This window comes from Ochotona curzoniae, unplaced genomic scaffold, assembly GCF_017591425.1.
Source record: "Ochotona curzoniae isolate NIBS_2020 unplaced genomic scaffold, NIBS_Ocur_1.0 scaffold_4506, whole genome shotgun sequence".
In the NCBI taxonomy this organism is placed as follows: Eukaryota; Metazoa; Chordata; class Mammalia; order Lagomorpha; family Ochotonidae; genus Ochotona; species Ochotona curzoniae.
The window spans coordinates 55,611,553-55,632,182 of NW_024467119.1; the positions used below are offsets into that span (position 1 = coordinate 55,611,553).

A 20,630-nucleotide genomic window follows, 5' to 3' on the forward strand; every position below is an offset into this window, starting at 1 on the left:
CTCCTGATATTTCTATACGCTTTTTTTGGTGTGTGTGTGCTATAGAAAACCCATTGTAAGTGGCTAGGTAGTTGGGTATTTTTGACACAATAAATTGGGCATTCAGCCCATTTTAGCAATGATTTAGCATGTGGAATTAAAACGTCTAATCATACTTGTCTACTTTTAATTTTTCCTGAAAAGTTTTAAGGCAGAAATGTTGCCAGTTATAATAATTTTAGGCAACCTTGCTATTAGCCACGTACATACATGCAATGTTTCTTTTCATTGTTTCTGAATTGCTGGTTATCATGTTAATGATTCCTGTTAGATTTTTTGTTTGTATTGATATTTTATATAAAGTACATAATTTGATATATTGCTCTTTAAATAGTTATGTATTATTTGAGAGTTAGAGAGGCAGAGAGTAACACAGACAGAGAGTGAGTGTCCATCTCATGGTCCATTCCCTAAATACTCCAAACAGCCAGGGGGCCGAAGCAGGAAGCCAGGAACTCAATCCAGGTCTCCCACATGGGTGACAGGAACCCAGACACTCAAGCTGTCATCGCTGCCTCCCAGGGTCTGCATGAGCAGGAAGCCGCAATCCCGAGCCAAAGCCAGGACTCACACCCAGGTACTTGGATGATGTGGGGTGTGGGGCGCTCCAGTTGGTCACTCACTGCCATGGCAAATGCCTGCTTCCTGTTTTCTAAACTTAAAATTATGTAGTAAATGTCTTCTTTTGAAATACAAATGCCAGATTCTTAAAATGATTGCATAATAATTTCTGTGTGAATAAACTATAATTGTTTTTCCTTCTGTTCTCAGTTGTTTAGGTTTGTTTTTGTTTTTACATGCTATTTGAAAGCAATAGGTGTGTCCAAATTTTTCCCTTTATAATTCCTAACAGTGGAAATACTACCTTGCACTATGTGGGCTTTTTTTCTGAATGCTAATGAACTTACCAGTGGGTTCATTTTTTTCCCTTCAGAAATGTTTTTCTAAATTGTACGATAAAAATTTTAAATTGCAAAAAGCTTAAGATGAAATTCATTTTAGCATCAATTTTAATAACATATTTTCCTTTTTATAAAATATTAAATATTGAGATACAAAATATATGTAGGTAATTACTTGTAATTCATTTTATGTTCTGTGAGAACAGAGGTTTTTCTTTTTAGTATTTAGCACATAAATAGAGCATAGCAAATAACTGAAACAGTATTTGTCAAATGAACAACTAACATTCATAAAGAACTACCCCATGATAAATGACAAGTTTTAGATTTGTGTGAACTTTGGGGAAGAGAGAGAAGAAAGAATGAGAAAGGAAAAGAGCAGGGAGAGAATGTTTCTTCCTCTGGTTCACTCCTAAAATTACCTGGAGAGCCCAGACTGGTGAAGTCAGGGCCGGGCGCTCTCCCGGTGGGCGCAGGGACCCATTGCTTGAGTCATCTCACTGTTTCCTATCATAGTGTGCTGTGCGCCAGCAGGAAGCTGAAGTCAGGAGCAGGAGCTGGTTCTCAAACCCGGCTGCTCTAACCACTAGGTAAAATCCCACCGAATTTACTAAATTTTTGTATTTGTTGAGTGAATTTAGGATTTTTAGAATGAAGATGCCTATTAAAATGCTATTGCAGAGTTGATAAAAAGACCTTTATGTTTTATGAGAAACTATGTTGCTTTGAGCCATTGTTACATTTTCTATTAAGGTAAAGTAAAAAAGTAAGCTAAAGTAAAAAGAAAGACATATGTCTTTAAATAATATCCTTGCAGTAAATCACTTATGTATAGTATAATGATTATAATTGGTAACTCAGCTTTCTTAGCCAGATATGTATAAACTGATAACCAATGGGCTTATTTATGTTTTTTCTAGTTTTGTGCAGAGTTCTAGATTATTCCTTTTATTTACAAATAATTTATTCTCATATTTTTATCTTACCTTTTGATTTCTAGATTTCCAAATGTGGACATTTGGTTCACAATAACCAGAAAGCCATTAAAAAGGTAGTGCTCCACTTCAACATGAACCTGATTTTATAGTTGCTGTAGCCAAGTGTCAGAACTGTCTGGAAGACCTCAAGCCGCTTAGTAAGCTTGAATTCATTGTAGAAGTAGCCAGTCATCAGATTGAGTGTCATTAGTGAAGTAAACATTTTTCAAGTATTCTTTTTGAAAGCAGAAAACTTCTTAGTTACATCAGTCTGTTTAATTACATATTCAAAATTTACTGCTGTATTTTCATCTGGCATCTTTTCAAGTGAGCCTGGATCATCACAATGTGACAGTCAGTTGAATTTCATAGGATGAGATCATTACTGGTACATTTCCATTGTAGAAGTGTAAGTAGAATAGCTTAATTGACGTTAATTATGTTTCATTCTTCATCTGTCGGTAGGATAATTAGAATTTAGTTTCTGTTATTTAAATACAGTACTGTATTCTGTATTTTCTCTCATTTTTACAGACACAAAGAGTTGAAAGCTTCTGTGATGCTTTACTACATAAAAAGTTACTTTTTTAGAATAGTAGGGCAACCTGTGGAAATTCTGTTAACTCCATGTTGGTTTTTGGTAGGGCCTTTGACTTGTTTTCTTTTGATTTTATTCTTGTTGTCCAGGCAGAACACCTTCTTTAATCACTCCCAGTATCCCACACTTGCTGGCCAGCTTGTCTTGTGCACTTTTATAGCTTGAAGTAATGACAATTGAACAGGAAAGTAATGACAATTGCACATTTGGCAAAGTATATTATTTTTAACCAGGAAATACTCACTGCCAAAATCAAGATTGTAATTTGAACTTCTTAAATATTTTAAAAGTTTAAACCCTTTGATTTTACTTTTCTTATTTTTAAAGAAATCTTTTGTAGGAGAAGCTCAGTGGCAGCTTTAGCAGTGTGTATTATAAATTCTGTTCCTCATGAGCTAATGAAAACATATCAGTCTTCCTCTCAGATTTTAGAAGGAAAATTTAATTTGTGGCGTTGTTTTAAATGTTTGCCTTATTTGTTATTTTTTTTAAATGTCAAGATTATAATAGAGGCATATACCAAACTTGTATGTGGCTGACCAAAACTGTGTGAATATTTGAGTATTTACTAAAAGTACCTACTTCCATTTAGGGTAAAGGAGCTAATTCACATAAACAGTGGTACTATTTGGTTGGTTTCTACATTTCTCTTGTGATAAGTCCACCTTATTCAGACCTGATTTAATTGCACATTCATGTCATCCTTCAAGAATGGATCCATCCGTTTCACTCGCTTTGTAGCACCATCGTTCCAAAAGGGATTAGTGATGCAGTTTAAAATTCAACTAGATAGGGCCCGGCACGATAGCATAGTGGCTAAAGTCCTCACCTTGAACATGCTGGGATCCCATATGGGCACCGGTTGTAATCCCAGTGGTCCCAGTTCCCATACAGCTCCCTGCTTGTGGCCTGGGAACACAGTTGAGGATGGCCCACAGCCTTGGGACCCTGACCTGCGTGGGAGATCTGGAAGAAGCTGCTCGCTTCTGGCTTCAGATCAGCTCAGCTCCGGCCATTGTGGTCACTTGTGGAGTGAATCATTGGACTGAAGATATTTCTGTACACACACACACACACACACACACACACACACATCTGACTTTGCAATAAAAAGAAACAAATCTTAAAAAAAAATTCATCCGTATAACTACCTGTCAGTCCTCTGTAGTATGATGTGCTTTCATAATTTGGCTTTGCCTCTTTCTCGCTATCTCTCTCTCTCTTTTTCGTTTTAACTGGTTTTATTTGAAAGGCAGAAGTGCAACAAGAGAATCAGAGATCTTCCATCTACTGGTTCACTCTACAGAAGGCCACAGTGGCTGGAACTGAACCAATTGGAAACCAGGAATCAAGAGCTGCTTGTGGGTCTCTTTCATGGGTACAGGGATCCAAGGACTTTGATCCCCTGAAGCTTTCCCTGGCTGTCAGTAGAGAGCTGGATCAGAAGTGGGATAGCCAGGGCTAGAGCCAGCATCCACACGGTGCCAGCACAGCAGAAGGGGATTTTGCCTACTGCTGAACCCTATCTCCTCTGCTTTTGTTTTACATTATTTTCTGGTTTTCTTAAACCACTTCATATTTTTCCATATGCTATCCCTTCTGTTTACCTGGTAGAGTATTTTGTCTTAGTTACCAAAATCCTATAATGTATGTATTGGATACCACCAGTACACTTGAGCTTATGTAGGCATATATCTTTTTTTTTTCTAGAGTTAACATAATCTATTTTTTTTAAGTGCCATTCATACATATCAGTTCTGGCAGTAACAATCCTAATGACACTTGGGGTATTTCTTTACAGCACTGAACAATTACAAAGAATGGGTGCCGTTTATCGTAGAGGCAAAATATGAAATCGTGTAATAGCAAAACTGTAGAAACATTAAAGCACTGTCCAACAGCAGTACAGAGAGCAGGTTGTGTCTGCACAAAAAGCCAATGCATTTTCGTCACATTTATAGAGATATATACATCACCCTCTGAATGAACAATATCAAAATACTCTGTTCCATTTGAAATTATTCCCGAATTGATTCCCTCCCACTTCAAAGGACATCTGAGCAACACATATTTACAAGAACACACATGAATACATTTACATTTCAAAAACTGCCACAAATGCCAGTCGGATTATTCTCCTGGACAGAGTGCCCCCATCAGATCGTTACATGCACTTACTATATTTTCCCAAATCTTTAGTCAATTTAGGCCCCGAACAGACCTTCCTCTGCATTAACCATCACCAACTGAGATGGCCACTGGAGGCTTGCAGAAGAAGCCTGTCCTGGGCACCTTGGGGCAGGGGGATGACAGGAGTGGGGAGTGTGTCTAGTTGGAGGGCTTGCTTCATAAAAATACCTACCACTGCAAATTAGTAAATGATTGACAATAGGCATATATCCTTTACAGATATTTCTTTTTGCTTATTTTTATATCCCAGTGGTTGTTAAATAGAAGCCACTAAGTGAAAGTTGAATTAATGAATATTTTGTGAAGCATTTTAAATTACGAAGGCTTTTATTTTCTGAAATGCTTCTGCTTTTCTAAATGTATTAGAATTCTCTAGAGTAGCAAAACCAGTAGAAAACAGACTGAATCTGTAACTAGACACATACATAAATGGATTGACGATGAACAGGGACTCACTATGGAACCTGAGAAGTCCCATTATTGACCATTAGTGTCCTGGACACCTAGGGAAGCCAGAAATGGGGCTCAAATTCAAAGCTCAAGAAGCCAATGTAGTAATTCAACCAGCAGCCAAAGACCTGAGCCATAGGTGGGAGTTGAGGGGCATCTGTTGCAAGTCTCAGAGTCTGATGGTGGGAGACCTGGACTTCCAGTGTCTATGGACAGAAGGTGACTCTGTGCCCCCCTTTCATGTGGAGGGAGAGAGCTGGGGAGAAGAAAGGCAGGGAATGAAAATTCACCTTTCTTGGCCTTTTTTGTCATATCTGGTAATACGGTATCCAGATCTCTGCGACTTAATCCATTGATACACAAGTAATACCCTTCCAAAGCACCCTTAAAGTCACAGCCACAAAGGCTGCTTCACCAGCTGTCCAGGTATCTCCTTCTATAATCAAATTGACGTTTTGGATAACAGTTTTATTCAGATGTAAAGAGCATACCAAATAGTTAGCTTTTTCAGAGGGTATGATTCACTGGTCCCTATGTCAATTTTAGAACAATTTCATCATCCTAAGGATAAAGAATCCTGTACTCTTTATCTGCCATCTCCTGACTGCAAGTTTTTTTGTTTGTTTGTTTGTTTTTGTTTTTTAAATCTGTAGTTTGGCCTTTTCTGGACATCTCATATAAATGGATTCATAGTTCATCTCTGTGTTGTCGTGTTTCTGTTGTTTGCCAAATAATATTTCATGTTATAGAATTAGCACATCTGATTTGTGCCTTCATTAGTTGATAGGTAATCTGTTTCTAGTTCAGAATGTTTTGAATTTATGCATAAGATTTTGTGTCTTCAATTCTTTTGGCTATGTCAGGAATTGCTAGATCATATGATTAACTCTGTGTTTAACCATTTGAGGAAATACCAAGCAGTTTTCCAAATTGACTGCCCCGTTCTACATTCCCACCTGTAGTGTCTGAAGTGTTCCTGCTTCTTCTCATTCTTGCTGACACTTGTTTTTATCTATATTGATAGTTATCTTAGTAGGTAGGGAGCGATGTCTCATTATGGGTTTAATTTTCCTTTCCTTAAGAGCTAACGTTGGCCAGTTTGTTTTCATGTATTAGTTTTTCATTACATACCACTGATACATATACACTCATTTTTCATTGTGTAATTTGTATTTTCATCCTTTAGCTGTGGGAATTTATTCTATATTCTAGATACCTGTCATTTTTCAGATAAGATTTGCAAATTTAGTTTTCCCATTGAATTGTCTTTCTCAACATCAGTTTTGTTGTGTGTATGTTACTTTTGGTATCACATTTGGAAACCAGTGTCAAATACAATGTCATGAATATTTACTGTATATTTCCTCATAAGGATTTAAACATTTTTAATTTCTATCATTTAGGTATTTGGTATTCTGCCCCACAAACAGGAACAGTCTTTTTTATTCTGCATATTAGTGACCCACTCTAGGCTTCACACTTGGGTTTTAGGGACCCATCTGCTTGAGTCATTACTGCTCTCTCGAAATGCCCAATAGTTAGAAATTGGAGTTGAGAATAGGGTCATGACTACAAGTCAGACACTTATGTACGTATAGTTTGCTTAATCTCTAGGCCAAGTGTGGGAAACCATTTATCTGCTAAGGATATCATCAACATAAAAATTAGCCTGCTATAGATTCATTGAATCTTGAATGCCACCTGTAGTTGCCTTGGCAGGACCAGGACAAATGTTGTGGACATTCCTTACACCTGCTAGATTGGAAGCAGAGCAGCATGGGCTTGAACTGATACTCCAGTACAGGATGCTGGTGTAGCTAGTCATGTCTCAACCGAAAGTGCCGCACTGCTGGCCCCTACACGCTTACTCTTCCTCTGCATTCTGTCTGATTGTTTTCTGCCTTTCAGAGTCCAGAGTAGTCTGGGATTTTTTTTTTTTTCTTTTTAATCAGTGTGAGGAAGATGGTTTGATCATACCATAGTGGAACTAGAACTTTGACTTGTTTTTTAAATATCTATAGAATATATATGTATATATTTAATGATTTATTTAATTTTACTGGAAAGTCAGATATACAGAGAGGAGGAGAGATAGAGAAGAAGATCTTCCATCTGCAGATTCACTCCCCAAGTGACTGCAATGGCTGGATCTGCGCTGATCCAAAGCCAGGAGCCAGGAGCCAGGAGCCAGGAGCCCCTTCCAGGTCTCCTATGCGGGTGCAGGGTCCCAAGGCCTTGGGTCACCCTTGACTTCTTTCCCAGGCCACAATCAGGGAGCTGGGTGGGAAGTGGGGCTGCCGGGATTAGAACCGGCGCCCATATGGGATCCTGGTGTGTGCAAGGTGAGGAGTATAGCTAGTGGGCTGTCATGTTGGGCCCCAGAATATATTTTGATAGCATATAGGGAAATACATTTTTTTCTCATTAAAATAAAGTGAATGGCTTGGAAGCAGCCTTGTAGCATAGTAGGTAAAGCCATCACCTTCAGCACCAACATGCTGTGTGAGTGCCAATTCATGTCTTATGTGCAGTGAACCCACATACCCTCTCCCCTGGCAACATATTCTGCCCCCAGACCTTATTCTCTCATGTACTGATTGTTGTTATGTCCCAGTCTAACGTTACCCACCCCTTGTTCCGGCTCTTAGTGTTCAGCACTGTGATCTACCCCTGCCATGTAGGCCCGCAGCCCTATCTTTAATGTGTGCCAGTGAGAGGTATTCAGTGGTGTTCACTGCTAACTGCTCTAATGCAGGTCTCCACTTGTATTACTTGTATTCACTCTCCCTGTTCCCCCTTCCAAACCGCTTGGTCTCAGCACCCTTGCTTACCTGCAAGTAAGCCGTGTCTATGGAGGTCCCTCAGTAGTCATTCCTCACCTGTACAGGAATCCTCCTGTCCCTGTTCGCCCTCTCTTGTGCCATCCCCCAGGCTGCCTGTAAACCCACAAATTTCCAACCCAAGTTTCCAGAATGTGCCGCCAAGCGGCCCAAAGGCCCTGCTTGGCAAAGAGAACTCTGCATGGCCCAATCTGAGTTTCCCCTAATTTTTTTTAAACCTTGTAGGGCTGGATTTTGTCAATGAAGTTATCTTTATTAATTTAGTGGTTTTATAATGTATAAATAAAGCAGTGCATTTTAAATGTTTTAAAGTGTTTGAACTGTTAAAGGAGAGTGTATGTCCTAGCAGAGAATTGGGAACAAATGCCAACCTACTTTCTGTTTGGCTTCATTTCATGTCTTTACACTGGAACATGTTACTATGAAGTGAAATGAAAAATACCTTTTATGACAATATTTTCTGCTACGTAAAACTTACAAACGACTTTTCCTCCTTATACCTTGCAATCAAGAGATTGTTTAGTCACAAATGTGCAAAAACATTGCTCAGTAGCTCTCTGTGCTATGAATCCCTCTCATAGTATCTGTTGCAATGTGTGCAATCCAGTTCATTAATTGTTATTTAATTCCCTAGGAGCCTGTCCATAAAAGGTAACTTTAACTTGATCATCAGGTTCCATAGATTTTTATTGAGGTGCAGTCTGAGTTTTAGTTGTTGTCTTCTAAGGTGGGCTCAAGGGTGCTTGTTCTAGGATTTTTAGGGGAATATGTTTCTTGAGAAATTTATTTCATCTCTTTGTGCTTGTTTGAGAGTTTCTTCACATCTTCATTATTATTACAAATAGTTATAAAAAATCATGTGAGCAAGTGTTCACTGCTTTACTTAGGGCAAGATAAGAAAGTACCTGAGTATTATCAGGAGTGATTTAGTTTAGATTGCAGTAATAATTTTCTGGAAGTATATTGACAACTTATTATAAAGCAAGTGAATATGAGATAATAAAGGTAGTTCAGTTTCACTTTAGGCATTTTGGTAGTACCCAAAATTATGAGGGATAGGACAAGGTTTGCTTCTGTTTGCTCCATTAAAAAAAAAAACTGTTAGTAATTTATAATATCAAAAGTGCTCATCTGTGTTTTTCTGAGAATTATAATTTAAGTATTTAATGTTTTATTTTCTGCTTTTTAACTTGTATATATGTTTGTGAATGGTAGCGTAAGGGAGAATGAGAACGAGAGATACTTGATCTGCTGGTTCACTTCAAAATTGACTATAAGAGCTGGAACTCAGTCATGCTAAAGCCACAAACACAGGACTCCAGCCAGGGCTCCCATAAGGATGACAGGGACCCGAGTATTGGAGCGGTTATCTTTGCTCTCCAGGTGCACAGAGTAAGGGGTTAGGATCAGAAATGGACCTGGCACCTGAATGCATGCACTTCAGTATGCAATAGGAGTGTCCAAGGAACATTTTGGTGGTTCATGTGAATGCCTGCCCCTAACCTACTTTAGAAAGCTTTAATAGAAGATTAAGACAGATAAAGCATGTGCATTTATGTGTGTTGTTAAAGCTTCAAGCTAACATTTAGAAATTAAAAAGAAAGGTACTGAAGACATCAGAGACAAAGCAGGTATTTAGCCTAAACATTCGGACCTTTGTTTTTTTCTTTGAAGTTGCATGGGTTCAATTCTTGGGTCCTGCTCCTGACTTCAGCTTCCTGCTGATGTCAACCTTGGGAGGAATCGAAGTAATTAGGTTCTTGCCAGTTGTGTGGGAGACTTGTATTGCTGTGTGTTTCCTGGCTGCAGCCCCCACATTTTGAGTATGACTCTGTCTCTGCCACTCGAAGAAAGAGGAAAAGAAAAGTAACAGAAGTAACTGATGAGAACAAGCAGGAAATAACAGAAGTACCCATCACCATCTGTTTGCTATTCTGTATTCCTTCCTACAACAGAACAAGATGTCCCAGTATGGGCTGAATGAATGATGGACAGTAACTCTGCCAGTGGTACCAAGGTATTTCTAAGAGCTTTTAGCTCACATACATTGAGCTTAAGTTTAATTTAATCTTTATTAATTGGTGAAGTCAGAACCAGGAATGCAAAACAAAATCCAAACCTGAGGTAACAGCAGAGAAAGCTTGGCAGTTACACACAGACACAGAGGACTGGAATTCTTACTTGTTCTCTTCCCCAATGCCTGTAAAAGCTAGGAGCTTGGAATTCAAATCTGGGTTTCTCCTGCAAGTAGCATATCCTCACCTGGGATGCATCATCAGAAAGCTGGAATAGAGCATGGAGCTGGGATTTAAAAACAGATACTCTGATATGGAATATGGGCATTTTAAGTGACATCTTGACTGCTAGGGCAGATATGTTCCCTTTTCTGATAATAAACAGTGAAGTCTCTTCTTGCTTGAATTTACAGATTGTTCGCTCTGCCTCTTAACATAGGTGGAGCCCAACAATCTGCTGTTGACCCGTATCTCCTCTTTTTCGGTAGTTTTAGTAAGCCTCCTGTCCTCTGCTGTGGTAGGCATCTGGATATCATTGATGTCTAAAATTCTAGTCCTACTCTCTTTTGTGCTCCATTTATTGCACTTATGTTCCATTTGGTCACTTTTAATGTTTTCCCTGTCCTATTTCATACATCCAAAAAAACCCCACTATCTTATTGATTTATATCTTCTGAGGATGCTCTTACATGTTCATATCTACTCTGGCAGTCTGTCTGAAACTCTGTGGTGTTACATTTTTGTTTATTTTCATTCTACCCTCAGCTGTAGCTGTGTTGTATCTTCATCATTTGCATGTGATGTGTGTGTGTTGTAAGGATATTTCTGATAGATTGTTAGCTCTCTTTCTGCTCTGTGTCTCCGTTCTAATAAATCTAAGAGAAATTGTACTGAAGCACAGATCAGATGGTATCCCTTTCTAGATTAAAACCTTCAACGATTTCTTAGTATGTGCAAAGAGTAGCTTGAACTCTGTTTGCTTCCCTCCTGCAAATTTTATTGTTTTATTTTACTTTTATCTCTCTTTATACTTTCTTCCTTCTGAGTCTTTTCTCATGTTTTAGCTTCTACCTGATCGTTCTCCTGTGGTTACATTTCCAAATCTCATCTATCCTGCCAGATTTGTCTTCCAGCTGGAAGTAATCTTTTCTTCATAGGGACTGCCAAAGGTTTTCTCGTTTTTTTGTTTGTTTGTTTTTTTGTTGTGTGTGTGTGTGTGTGTGTGTGTGTGTGTGTGTGGTTAATATCTTTTACTGTACTTTAGTTAATTATATGCATAACACTGGTTGTTGCCACTTCCTAAGTTACTTGAAGTCTGGATTAATGTCTCATTTCATCTATTTTCTATATAGCTAATCTGGTAGATACAATGTTCTTAAGATATGTTTTTTAGTAAAGGTGTTAAAAACTGTCTTGACTTTGGGTATTTCTTGGTTTAGGAAAGGAACACAACTTTTGGAAGAAACTTGTATGCTACAAGCTGGAAATTTGTTATGTTCCATAAAGATCTCGTAGAAGTAAATTTGCTCAAAAAAAGGGGGTGGGTGGGTGGAGGAAATTAAATAAGTAGGTGATTCAAAGCATTTTCAGACAGATGATACCTAACATTTAAAGCTCCCTAGGGGCAATCGAGGTGGCGTGAACAGCTAATCCTCTGCCTGCAAATGCTGGCATCCCTTATGGGTACCAATTCATGTCATGGCTCCTCCACTTTCAATCCAGTTCCCTGCTTGTGGTCTGAGAAGATGGTGGAGGATGGCCCAAGGCTTTGGGCCCCTCCGATTACGTGGGAGGCTTAGAAGAATTGTTGTACCTAAAAGAGGTGATACAGAGGCGCACCCACACTGAGATTTGAAAGTCTTTTATAGCCTGCAATGGAGAGGGGACTCATGCCCAATGACTTCTAGATGTTGAACTACAAATTAGAGAATTTTATAAAGGCAAAAGCCACAAACTGAAAGGCTTTAGCAGGATTGAGCTAATGCAGAACTGCTTTAGGAATGAAAAACTGTTAATCACTAACTTTGCAAACCTTTGTTGCTGTGCCCTTTATTGTCAAACCAATTGAAACCCATTTGCCTCCTAATCAAGCTCACACAGCCTAGCCAAGGATTCGAGAATTCTTGCCAAGCAGAACCTAGTTTTCTGTGGGTTACTGTCTAATGGGGATGGGGGTTGAAGGTAGGGTATGTCATCTTGAGATTGAGCCCAGCTCAACACGGAGTTCCTTATGGCAAATCTGTTATTTCAGAGTCTCCTGGCTTCCGGCTTTGCATCAGCTCAACTCTGGTTTTTGTGGCCATTTGGGAAGTGAACCAAGAAATGGAAGACTTCTCTCAGGCTTTCTTCTGGCTGTAAAAATCTGCCTTTCAAATAAAAATAAATTTTAAGGAAAAACTACCTAAACATATATTCATTTATGTAGTTATTTTTATGAACCTAATACACAGGAATATTGTTTTTATGTAGTATCTTTACAGTAAACAGCTCATTGTTTTATTGATTTCGTGATAACCTTGATTTGTTTTAAGCAAACTGCTTGATTCTTAGATGGTGTTTTCTCCTCATACTTCTTTTATTGTATGGTTTATTTTATTTTTATGTTATTTGTGTTGTTAAAATATAAATATAAAATATGCTCTGTTTTACAGGTATCCTGGTCGGATATAGGGGGACTGGAAAATGTCAAACTAAAACTGAAGCAGGCTGTGGAATGGCCTTTGCAACATCCAGAATGTTTTAGCCGATTGGGTATTGAGCCTCCTAAAGGAGTTCTTCTGTATGGACCCCCTGGATGCTCTAAAACAATGATAGCAAAGGCTGTGGCCAATGAAAGTGGCCTGAATTTTCTAGCAATAAAGGTAGGATTTTTGCTGCTTTAATGGCTCATTTCCTTCTGCTTTATTCTCCACCTTCCCTTCTTTCATTCCACCCCTTGAAATAAGAAGTAAAGGCATCTTTTAAGAAGTAGCTCACATTTATTATTATTTTTCGAAAGAAAGATTGGTTTAAGCTTGAATCTTCTATTTTTAAGATATGAGTAGTATTTTGTAAAACATACAAATTCCATTCTGTAGATACTGCATGGAAAACTAGAAAGATATTTTTCACGTACAGAATGTGTCAAGAGTTTCCTGGATTATAAATGAAGAGAATGAGAATTAAGTAGGTAAAGTCAGTTTTCTGTGTTTGCAGTTGGGACTGAAGGAACTGAAGGAAAGCTCAGAACTTTGAGATCTTAATCCTTGAAAGATTTTTGGTACAAAAAACCATTTTTTAAAATTTGTTTGTTTTTATTAGAAAATCAGATTTACGGAGAGAAGGAGAAAAAAAATCTTCCAACCACTGGTTCACTCCCCAAGTGGCCAGAGTGGCTGGGCCATCCTCTACTGCTTTCCAAGGCCAATAGCCGGGAGCTGGAAGGAAGTAGTGTAGCTGGGATATGAACTGGTACCCATATGGGATACAAACTGGCGCATACAAGGCATGTACTTTAGCCACTGGACTATCACTGCCAGGCCCAAAAAAGCATTTTTAACCCATGCATAATTTTTCATGTCTTTTTTAGGGATGCATTTAATTTTAAAATTAATTTCTTCCATTTGAGAGAAACAGAATGTTTTTATCTGTTTTCTAAGTGCCTCCAACAGCTAAAATCCCAGCAAGCCAATGAGTTCATGCAGGCCTTCCCAGGAGACAGCAGGGACTGGGGTACCAAGACATTGCCTACCATCTCCCAGGGTACACATCCTCAGGAAGCTGAAACAGAGTGGAGCTGGGACTTAATCCTAGGCACTTTGTTATGGGATGTGAATATTCCAAACTGCCTCTGCTGGAAATGCTTTGAAGACCTTTTGTAATATACTCATCTGTGTTGCTTCCCTTTTGTTAAAAAATAACAAAAGTTCAAGTTGATGATCAGTGCTTGTCGTCTCCCCCCTCCCCCCCCCCCCCCCCGGTTGGTTATAAAAGTAATTCAGGCAGTTTTGAGGAGGTGGAATGTATTGTGGAACCAGAATGAGCAAGAATTGTGTTCATCAAGAACAGAGGAAACTAAGAAAAATGGCATGATTTTTGCTAGGAGTGGAATTTGGTTGAGGCAACCAGGAAAGTGTAATCACTGCCAGAGAAAGTAATAAGCAAAACAGAAGTACCTTGGAAAGAATTGGTGCTTGAATATCCCTTAGCTGCCATATTTGGTACTAAAAGTGTTTCAGATTTTATTTATTTGTTTGTTTATTTTCAGATTTTGAAAAATTTGCAGAGAATTTAATAGTTGAGCATCCCTTTCTGAAAATCCAAAATGTTCCAAAAGCTGATAAGTTCTGTACGGTCATGATGTAATTCAGAAGGTTTTGGAGTTTGTAGCATTTTAGAGTCTTTAGGTTAGGAAAATTTAATTGTGGTATATATAATTTTTTTGCTTTAGGTTGAATTGGGCATAATTCTTATGGCTTTGGCTTGCTTTTTAACCTGAGCACTTATTTGCTTTGTACAAGTGCTCCAAGTCTGTGTATTCTCATATGAAAAGTAGGATGACATTTATATATTACTGTCTTTGGAGAGGATTATGTTTTGTTTTGTTTTTAAGATTTATTTATTTTTATTGGAAAGGCAGATCAGATTTGTAGAGAAAAGGAATGACAAAGATAAAGATCTTCCTCCCCAGTAGTTCACTCCCACGTGGCTGCAGTGGCTGGAGCTGAGCCAGTCCTAATTCAGGAGCCAGGTCTCTCACATGGGTGTGGGGTCCCAAGGCCTTGACCCATCCTCTCCTGCTTTCCTGGGCTTCAGACAGGAAACTGGATGGAAGCAGAGCAGCTATGACTCAAACTGGCACCCATATGGGATCCTGGCACATGCAAAGTGAGGATTTAGCCACTGAGTCATAACACCAGGTCCGGAGAGGATTATGTTTAAGAAAATGAGTGAAAATTTTGAGAAATGTAGCTCCCCAGCCCTCTAGTGTGGGCTTTGCATGGTGGCTTCCTCCCCAAGACGCCAGTGTGGGAAGAGGGGAGATAGAAGTACCTCCAGTGATAAGTCAGATTAAATTCTATGAGAATGACACTTCTGTAGCCTTCCTCTTGAATGGTAACTCAAAAAAATTTCATGCAAATTCAACTTGAAAGGTATTCTATAAAATAGCTGACCATTACTGCTCAAAAATGTGAAGGTTCATAGATGAACTTTGTAGCAGAGACTTAGCACATTATGAAGTAATTTAGGGGAATTAATTATTCCACATGTACCATGCTAATTATTTTACATGTTACACGTAACTACATATCAAAGTCTTCGTTACAGAAGTTTTGAGGTTAGTATCAGAGATTCAGGCATATTGTAGACCTGCAGTAAAGTAATTGAAGTTGAAAAGACTGAGTTCTTACTGTAACAAATAAGAGGAGAGCAAAGAAAAAAAAAATCTTGGAGAAGATTATAAATTCATGAGCAAGGACTTTGGTAAGAGGACACTTTTCTCGTGAATTCATCTTCCTGTCCCATAATCAGGAAAGAAACTGGGAAAAACCCAGTGTGCAGCTTGGCTGTGCAGTCCCGGGGGTTGGGGGGGTTGCCTGAGCCTGCCTGTTTCGTTGCTGTTCTAGATTGAAGCCTGTACAGGTGGATGTTAGTTCTGGCCCCAAACCCAGACCTCGCTACAAAGGATTCTTCTGTGTTTTGGTTGGTTCTTCTTTCACCTTGGAAAAATGTGTCCCTATCGGTGCCTTTTGTAGATCTTTACAGTGTTTCTCTCACAGGCTTATTGCCAATTGGGATTATCTGGAGTCTAAAATCTTTTGAATTTCGTTGTGATTCCTCTTAGATATTTGTTTTGCTTTAACTACAAAATTTCTCCAGAATTCTGCAGATATTGCTGTCATGTGTCTCATTTGCCTGACAGTTTTTATTATCAGTATTAAATAAAGACATGTACATCTGTCACTGAATGGTTGTTCAAGAATGTCTGATCATTCCCTTGAGTTTTAGGGCACTCTGTGGCCTGCTTCTCTGTGTTAGTGGAGTGATTATTCAGCTGGTTAAGCCTAGATATCATGTTTTTATGTTTCTGATAGAACTTTCCGACTGATTTTTCTATGTATTAGATATTTAAATCATTAATCTTCCTGTTATCAGTATGAAGCCATTGGCCTTTGCTCCATGAAGAAGAAATCATGTTTGGTATATATGCACCATCGAATGCTATTTAACCAGAAAAAAAAGTGAGACCTATCTTTTGCAACAAAATGGATGCAACATGAAGCCCTTATGCTTAGTGAAATAGGCCAGGCCCCAAAGCAATGATCTTATTTTCCCTGATCTATGGTAACCAATACACAGAGGAAAAAAAAGTGATCTTTATGAACAATGCTGACAATTTGAGATTCATTTGTATACAGCTTTTGTCCATAGTCTTGAGGAATAACAGGGGCTTTTTTTCCCCCTACATGCTACGTTTTAAAATCTTAAATCCTATGAATCCTATAGAATCTTATAGGATCCTATAGAATCTTAATCCTATGTTTATGAAATTATATGAATGTTTGCCATTGTTAAAAACTTTAAGAGGGTGGTAGGGAACATGGGCAGGAGAGAGGGTAGGTTTGGAAATATCGCTTTGTGAAATTTGTTCATTTTTCATTAATAAAATGATGTATAAGAAAATAGGTACCTTGACATTTAGTTTAGCTATCTTTTTAGAATCACGGTCAATGGAAGAGTAATGGCTGTTTCTTTCAGTTCTATGTTTTGTACTTCAGTTATTCCAGATAATTTAAAAGCCGTACATATGCATTGAATTATTGACTTTAAAAAATTGTCTTCATTCAGTGACTGTATTATGTCATAACCTTAAATTTTATGCAGAATTATTGTAAGGACAGCAACAATAAAAAAGTTGATGTAATAATTACAATAAAAATAGTGATACCAGCAATTTCCTTTCTGGTTATTGCTAGGCCAAAACTTGCTGAATTAATATGTAAAGCTTGCTTTACTGAGGATACCTTGATCCTCATTTTATTATTCCTATTCCTAATTTCCTGTCTACACTCATCTTTGTGTAAATATGTAATTCACCACATGTAAATGAAAGCATCTGTTTTGTTCTTTATATTATGAATGTCTTTGATGTGTGCAGTATAACATAAAAATGATCATATGAGGTGAAACTGTACAATGATGGTGATGAAGTTTCTGGAAAATTATGGCTATTGTGTAGCCTTTAATGATTTTGTTAGAATGTTAAGGATTCTCATTCCCGTTTTAAATTTGCATTTGGGTCTCCCTGCTTGCACTCTTTCTTTTGTCCAGCAGTGAGTCACATTTTGACAGCCTCTGGAGAAGCGTTTTATGGACATACAGTCATTTATTTACCCATTTCATGTTTTTCAACTTTAGATATTTCCAGGTTTTTTTTTTTAAGATTTATTTTTTTTTTTCTTAATTGGAAAGGAAGATATACAGATGAAGATGTACAGAGAGGAGGCGAAACAGAGAGGAAGATCTTCCTTCCAATAATTCACTCCCCAGGTGGCCGCAATGGCTGGAGCTGTGCCCATCCAAACCCAGGGGCCAGGCACTTCTTCCAGGTCTCCCACACGGGTGCAGGGCTCCAAGGCTTTGGGCCGATCTTGACTTCTTTCCCAGGCCACAAGCAGGGAACTGGATGGGAAGCAAGGCCACCGGGATTAGAACCAGCGCCCATATGGGAGCCCATATGGGATCCCGGCGTGTTCAAGGCGAGGACTTTAACCACTACGCAATTGCCCTGGGCTCATATTTGTTGTTGTAAATATTGGTTCTGTAATATTCTTAGGCATCCTCCCTTGTGTATATGTAGAGAACATTATTATATATTTTCAAACTGTCCTTTTTTGTTACATTTTTATTTTAGTATTCTTGAAATGATTCACTTTTGTAATAATTTCAAGTTCATATTTTTAATTTTTTAGCGGTCAAATCACTGACACGTGCACACACACATTTAAAGATTTGTTGATTTTCAGTCTACTGGTTCACTCCCTAAATGGTCCAAGTGGCCGCAGCTGGACCAGTCTGAACCTGGGAGCCAGGAGCATTCTCCAGGTCCCCCATGTGAACACAGGTGCCCTAAAGGGAGATCTTCCTCTCTGTATGCCTGACTCTCCAACAAATATATTTTGAAAAAAAGAATCGGGTAAATAAAACTGCCTCCTTTGTTAAAGAATTTTATGTTGGTGCTATTTAATGCTTCATTTTAACTCAGTATGATGTCTGTCGGTGGCTGCGAGGAAACTGGATTTTGCCAGTGTGAACTTTGAGCTCTTCTCATCTCTTCTCTCCTTTGCTTAACTGTGCTTATTACCGTGCATTCTAACCTGTTGATTTATTACCATGGTATCGACTTTCAGGATTATCTTTTCCAGTGTTTCAGAGCAACCTTTAAGGACCTGGTTGTCTTGGGTATCAGTGAGTTTGTAGCTCACACAGCAGAAGGCTACTTCTTATTGTTCCGGAGGATAGCAAGTCCAGGGTGCTGGCAGATCTGGTTTTCAGAGGGCCTGCTTCCTGGCTTTCAGCTGATAATCTTTCTTTGTATGCTCTTGGTGAAAAGCAGAGAGAAGGGCTTTGATCTGTGAATGCCACGCTCATTACCTAATTGCTACCAACTGCTTTACCTCCTTGTCCAATACATGATGGCTATGAATTTTATGTGGACATGTTCAACCAATAGTAGCAGTTGCACATCAGCATTGTTAATTAATTTGAAAGAGAGAGATGGACATCTCCCTTGCATCTTACTTGTTCACTCCCCAGGTGGCCATCATGGCCAGGATTCAGCTAGGACCTCTGCTGGGTCCCCCACAGGCATGGCAGGTCATGGCAGAGGAGATCACGTCTGTCCTGTGTGACCTTTGCTCTGTGCGTGGCCCATCAGGGACAGTAGGACAGTAAGATAATGTCATGAGCTTGCATGAGTCCTCTTCCTTTGCTTTATTACTTTGGGGCCTACCATAGAGTTGTGAGAATGTCCCTGTGGTGGCGATTCTTCTCAGATACAGCTTTGGTTATTGTGGACTTAAATTCAGAACACCTAAGAATGTTGTCTCTTAATGTTATCTTCTAAATTGGTCTGCTTTTACCTTTTGTGTCAAGCACCATTCCTGATATGTTGTAAAAACACAGAGGATTGGATAGACAGATGATATAGAAAGTACAATTATGTTTAGTCACAACCTTCTCTTTGTGTTCATATATACTTTTCGGACCATCGGATTGCTTTGTTAGAGACATAAATAATGCCCAGTGAAAATAAACATGCTAAAGGAAGTAGTTTAATTAAAACCAGCCTCCTGTGTTTGTTTTGGCTTGTTATGTTTTGTTTGCATTTTTCTTCTTTCATTCAAGGAAATATGCCTGGCACCATTTATAGAGTCACTGACTATTTATTTTCTTTTCCTGCAGGGGCCTGAATTAATGAATAAATACGTGGGGGAATCTGAGAGAGCAGTTAGAGAGGTAAGGTCTGGCCTTCTGTATGGGAGAACTGCACTTTCGTGTGGGTTTACATTTTGTGTTGGGTCACAGATTTTGATACTCTCAAATCCAGGTCCAAGTTTTTTATGTAGGCAAATATTGTTTTGTCATGTGAAAATACAATTTTAATCTAAGTTTTAAAAAAAATTTTAACATCTTCCCAAAGTTTTTTTTGTCAAAGGTATTGGAAAAGTTCGCAGCATTTGTGTTAACAGTACGTTTTATGTACAGAGAAGAGGATGCATGATCTCAGAATAGGATTTAAATCCTTTAACCTAAAAGTGCCCTTTGCATAGAATAGGCTGGGTGATGTATGAAAATTTCACTTTATGGCTCCTATTTACTTGTGCCTCAATAGTCATTTCCTCTGCTTGCCTTGTTTATTTCTGAATGTTCTTTCTTTCCTAAGGTTTTTAGTTATTTTTTCCTTATAATTTATTTGTTTTTCTTGGGCAGATTACCAGGCAGAGAGAAAGGTCTTTGATCCACTAATTCACTCCCCAAATGGTCAGTGTCCACAGCTGACCCTCTCCAAAGCAGGAGCTCTCTGCATCTGCCATGTGGGTGCAGTTGTCAAGGCTGTGGTGCACACTCCGCTGCCTGTGCAGGCCACTGCAGGGAGCTGGCTGGGGTCTGGACCGGCCCGGATGTACACCGGCATCCACGTGGATGCCATTGCTTGATGGTGAATGACTAGCCTATTAAGCCACAGCGCTGTCCCTTTTTCTTCTGTGTTCTAAAATCAAATCTTTAAATCCAGTGCCTGATTGATAATGTCCCCTTTCTGTCTCATACACACATATTTTTGAATTGAGAACTCTGAGTAGTCTTAAAAAAAATTTAACAGCCATGTTAAAATTATGCTCTTTGGTTGTTCTTCAGGCAGCTCCAGTAATTAGATATTTATTCTTTTCAGGCTTTCTAATGTTACCTTGAGCATTCTTCACTGCTTGATTCTGTGGGTTTTTTTTTTTTTTCCCTTGCAACTGTTTTCCAATAGTCTGTGTTTGAGGTCACTTACTCTTTGGGTTTTATATTGATGCCTTTGCTCATGTTCATAAATTTTAATTTTGTTCTTCTTTTGCCATGTCTCTATCAAGTCT

General features: G+C 38.7%; 1 protein-coding gene across 2 annotated transcripts in view; it reads left to right on the forward strand.

Annotated features, from left to right (window-relative positions):
• The window catches only part of SPATA5 (spermatogenesis associated 5), a 211,496-nt gene that overhangs the window by 46,135 nt on the left and 144,731 nt on the right, over positions 1 to 20,630 (forward strand). For both annotated transcript variants that reach the window (XM_040967253.1, XM_040967254.1), the window contains exons 11-12: positions 12,663 to 12,872; positions 19,456 to 19,509. In XM_040967253.1, the coding sequence (XP_040823187.1) occupies positions 12,663 to 12,872; positions 19,456 to 19,509 (264 nt within the window). The remainder of the gene's footprint in view (positions 1 to 12,662; positions 12,873 to 19,455; positions 19,510 to 20,630) is intronic.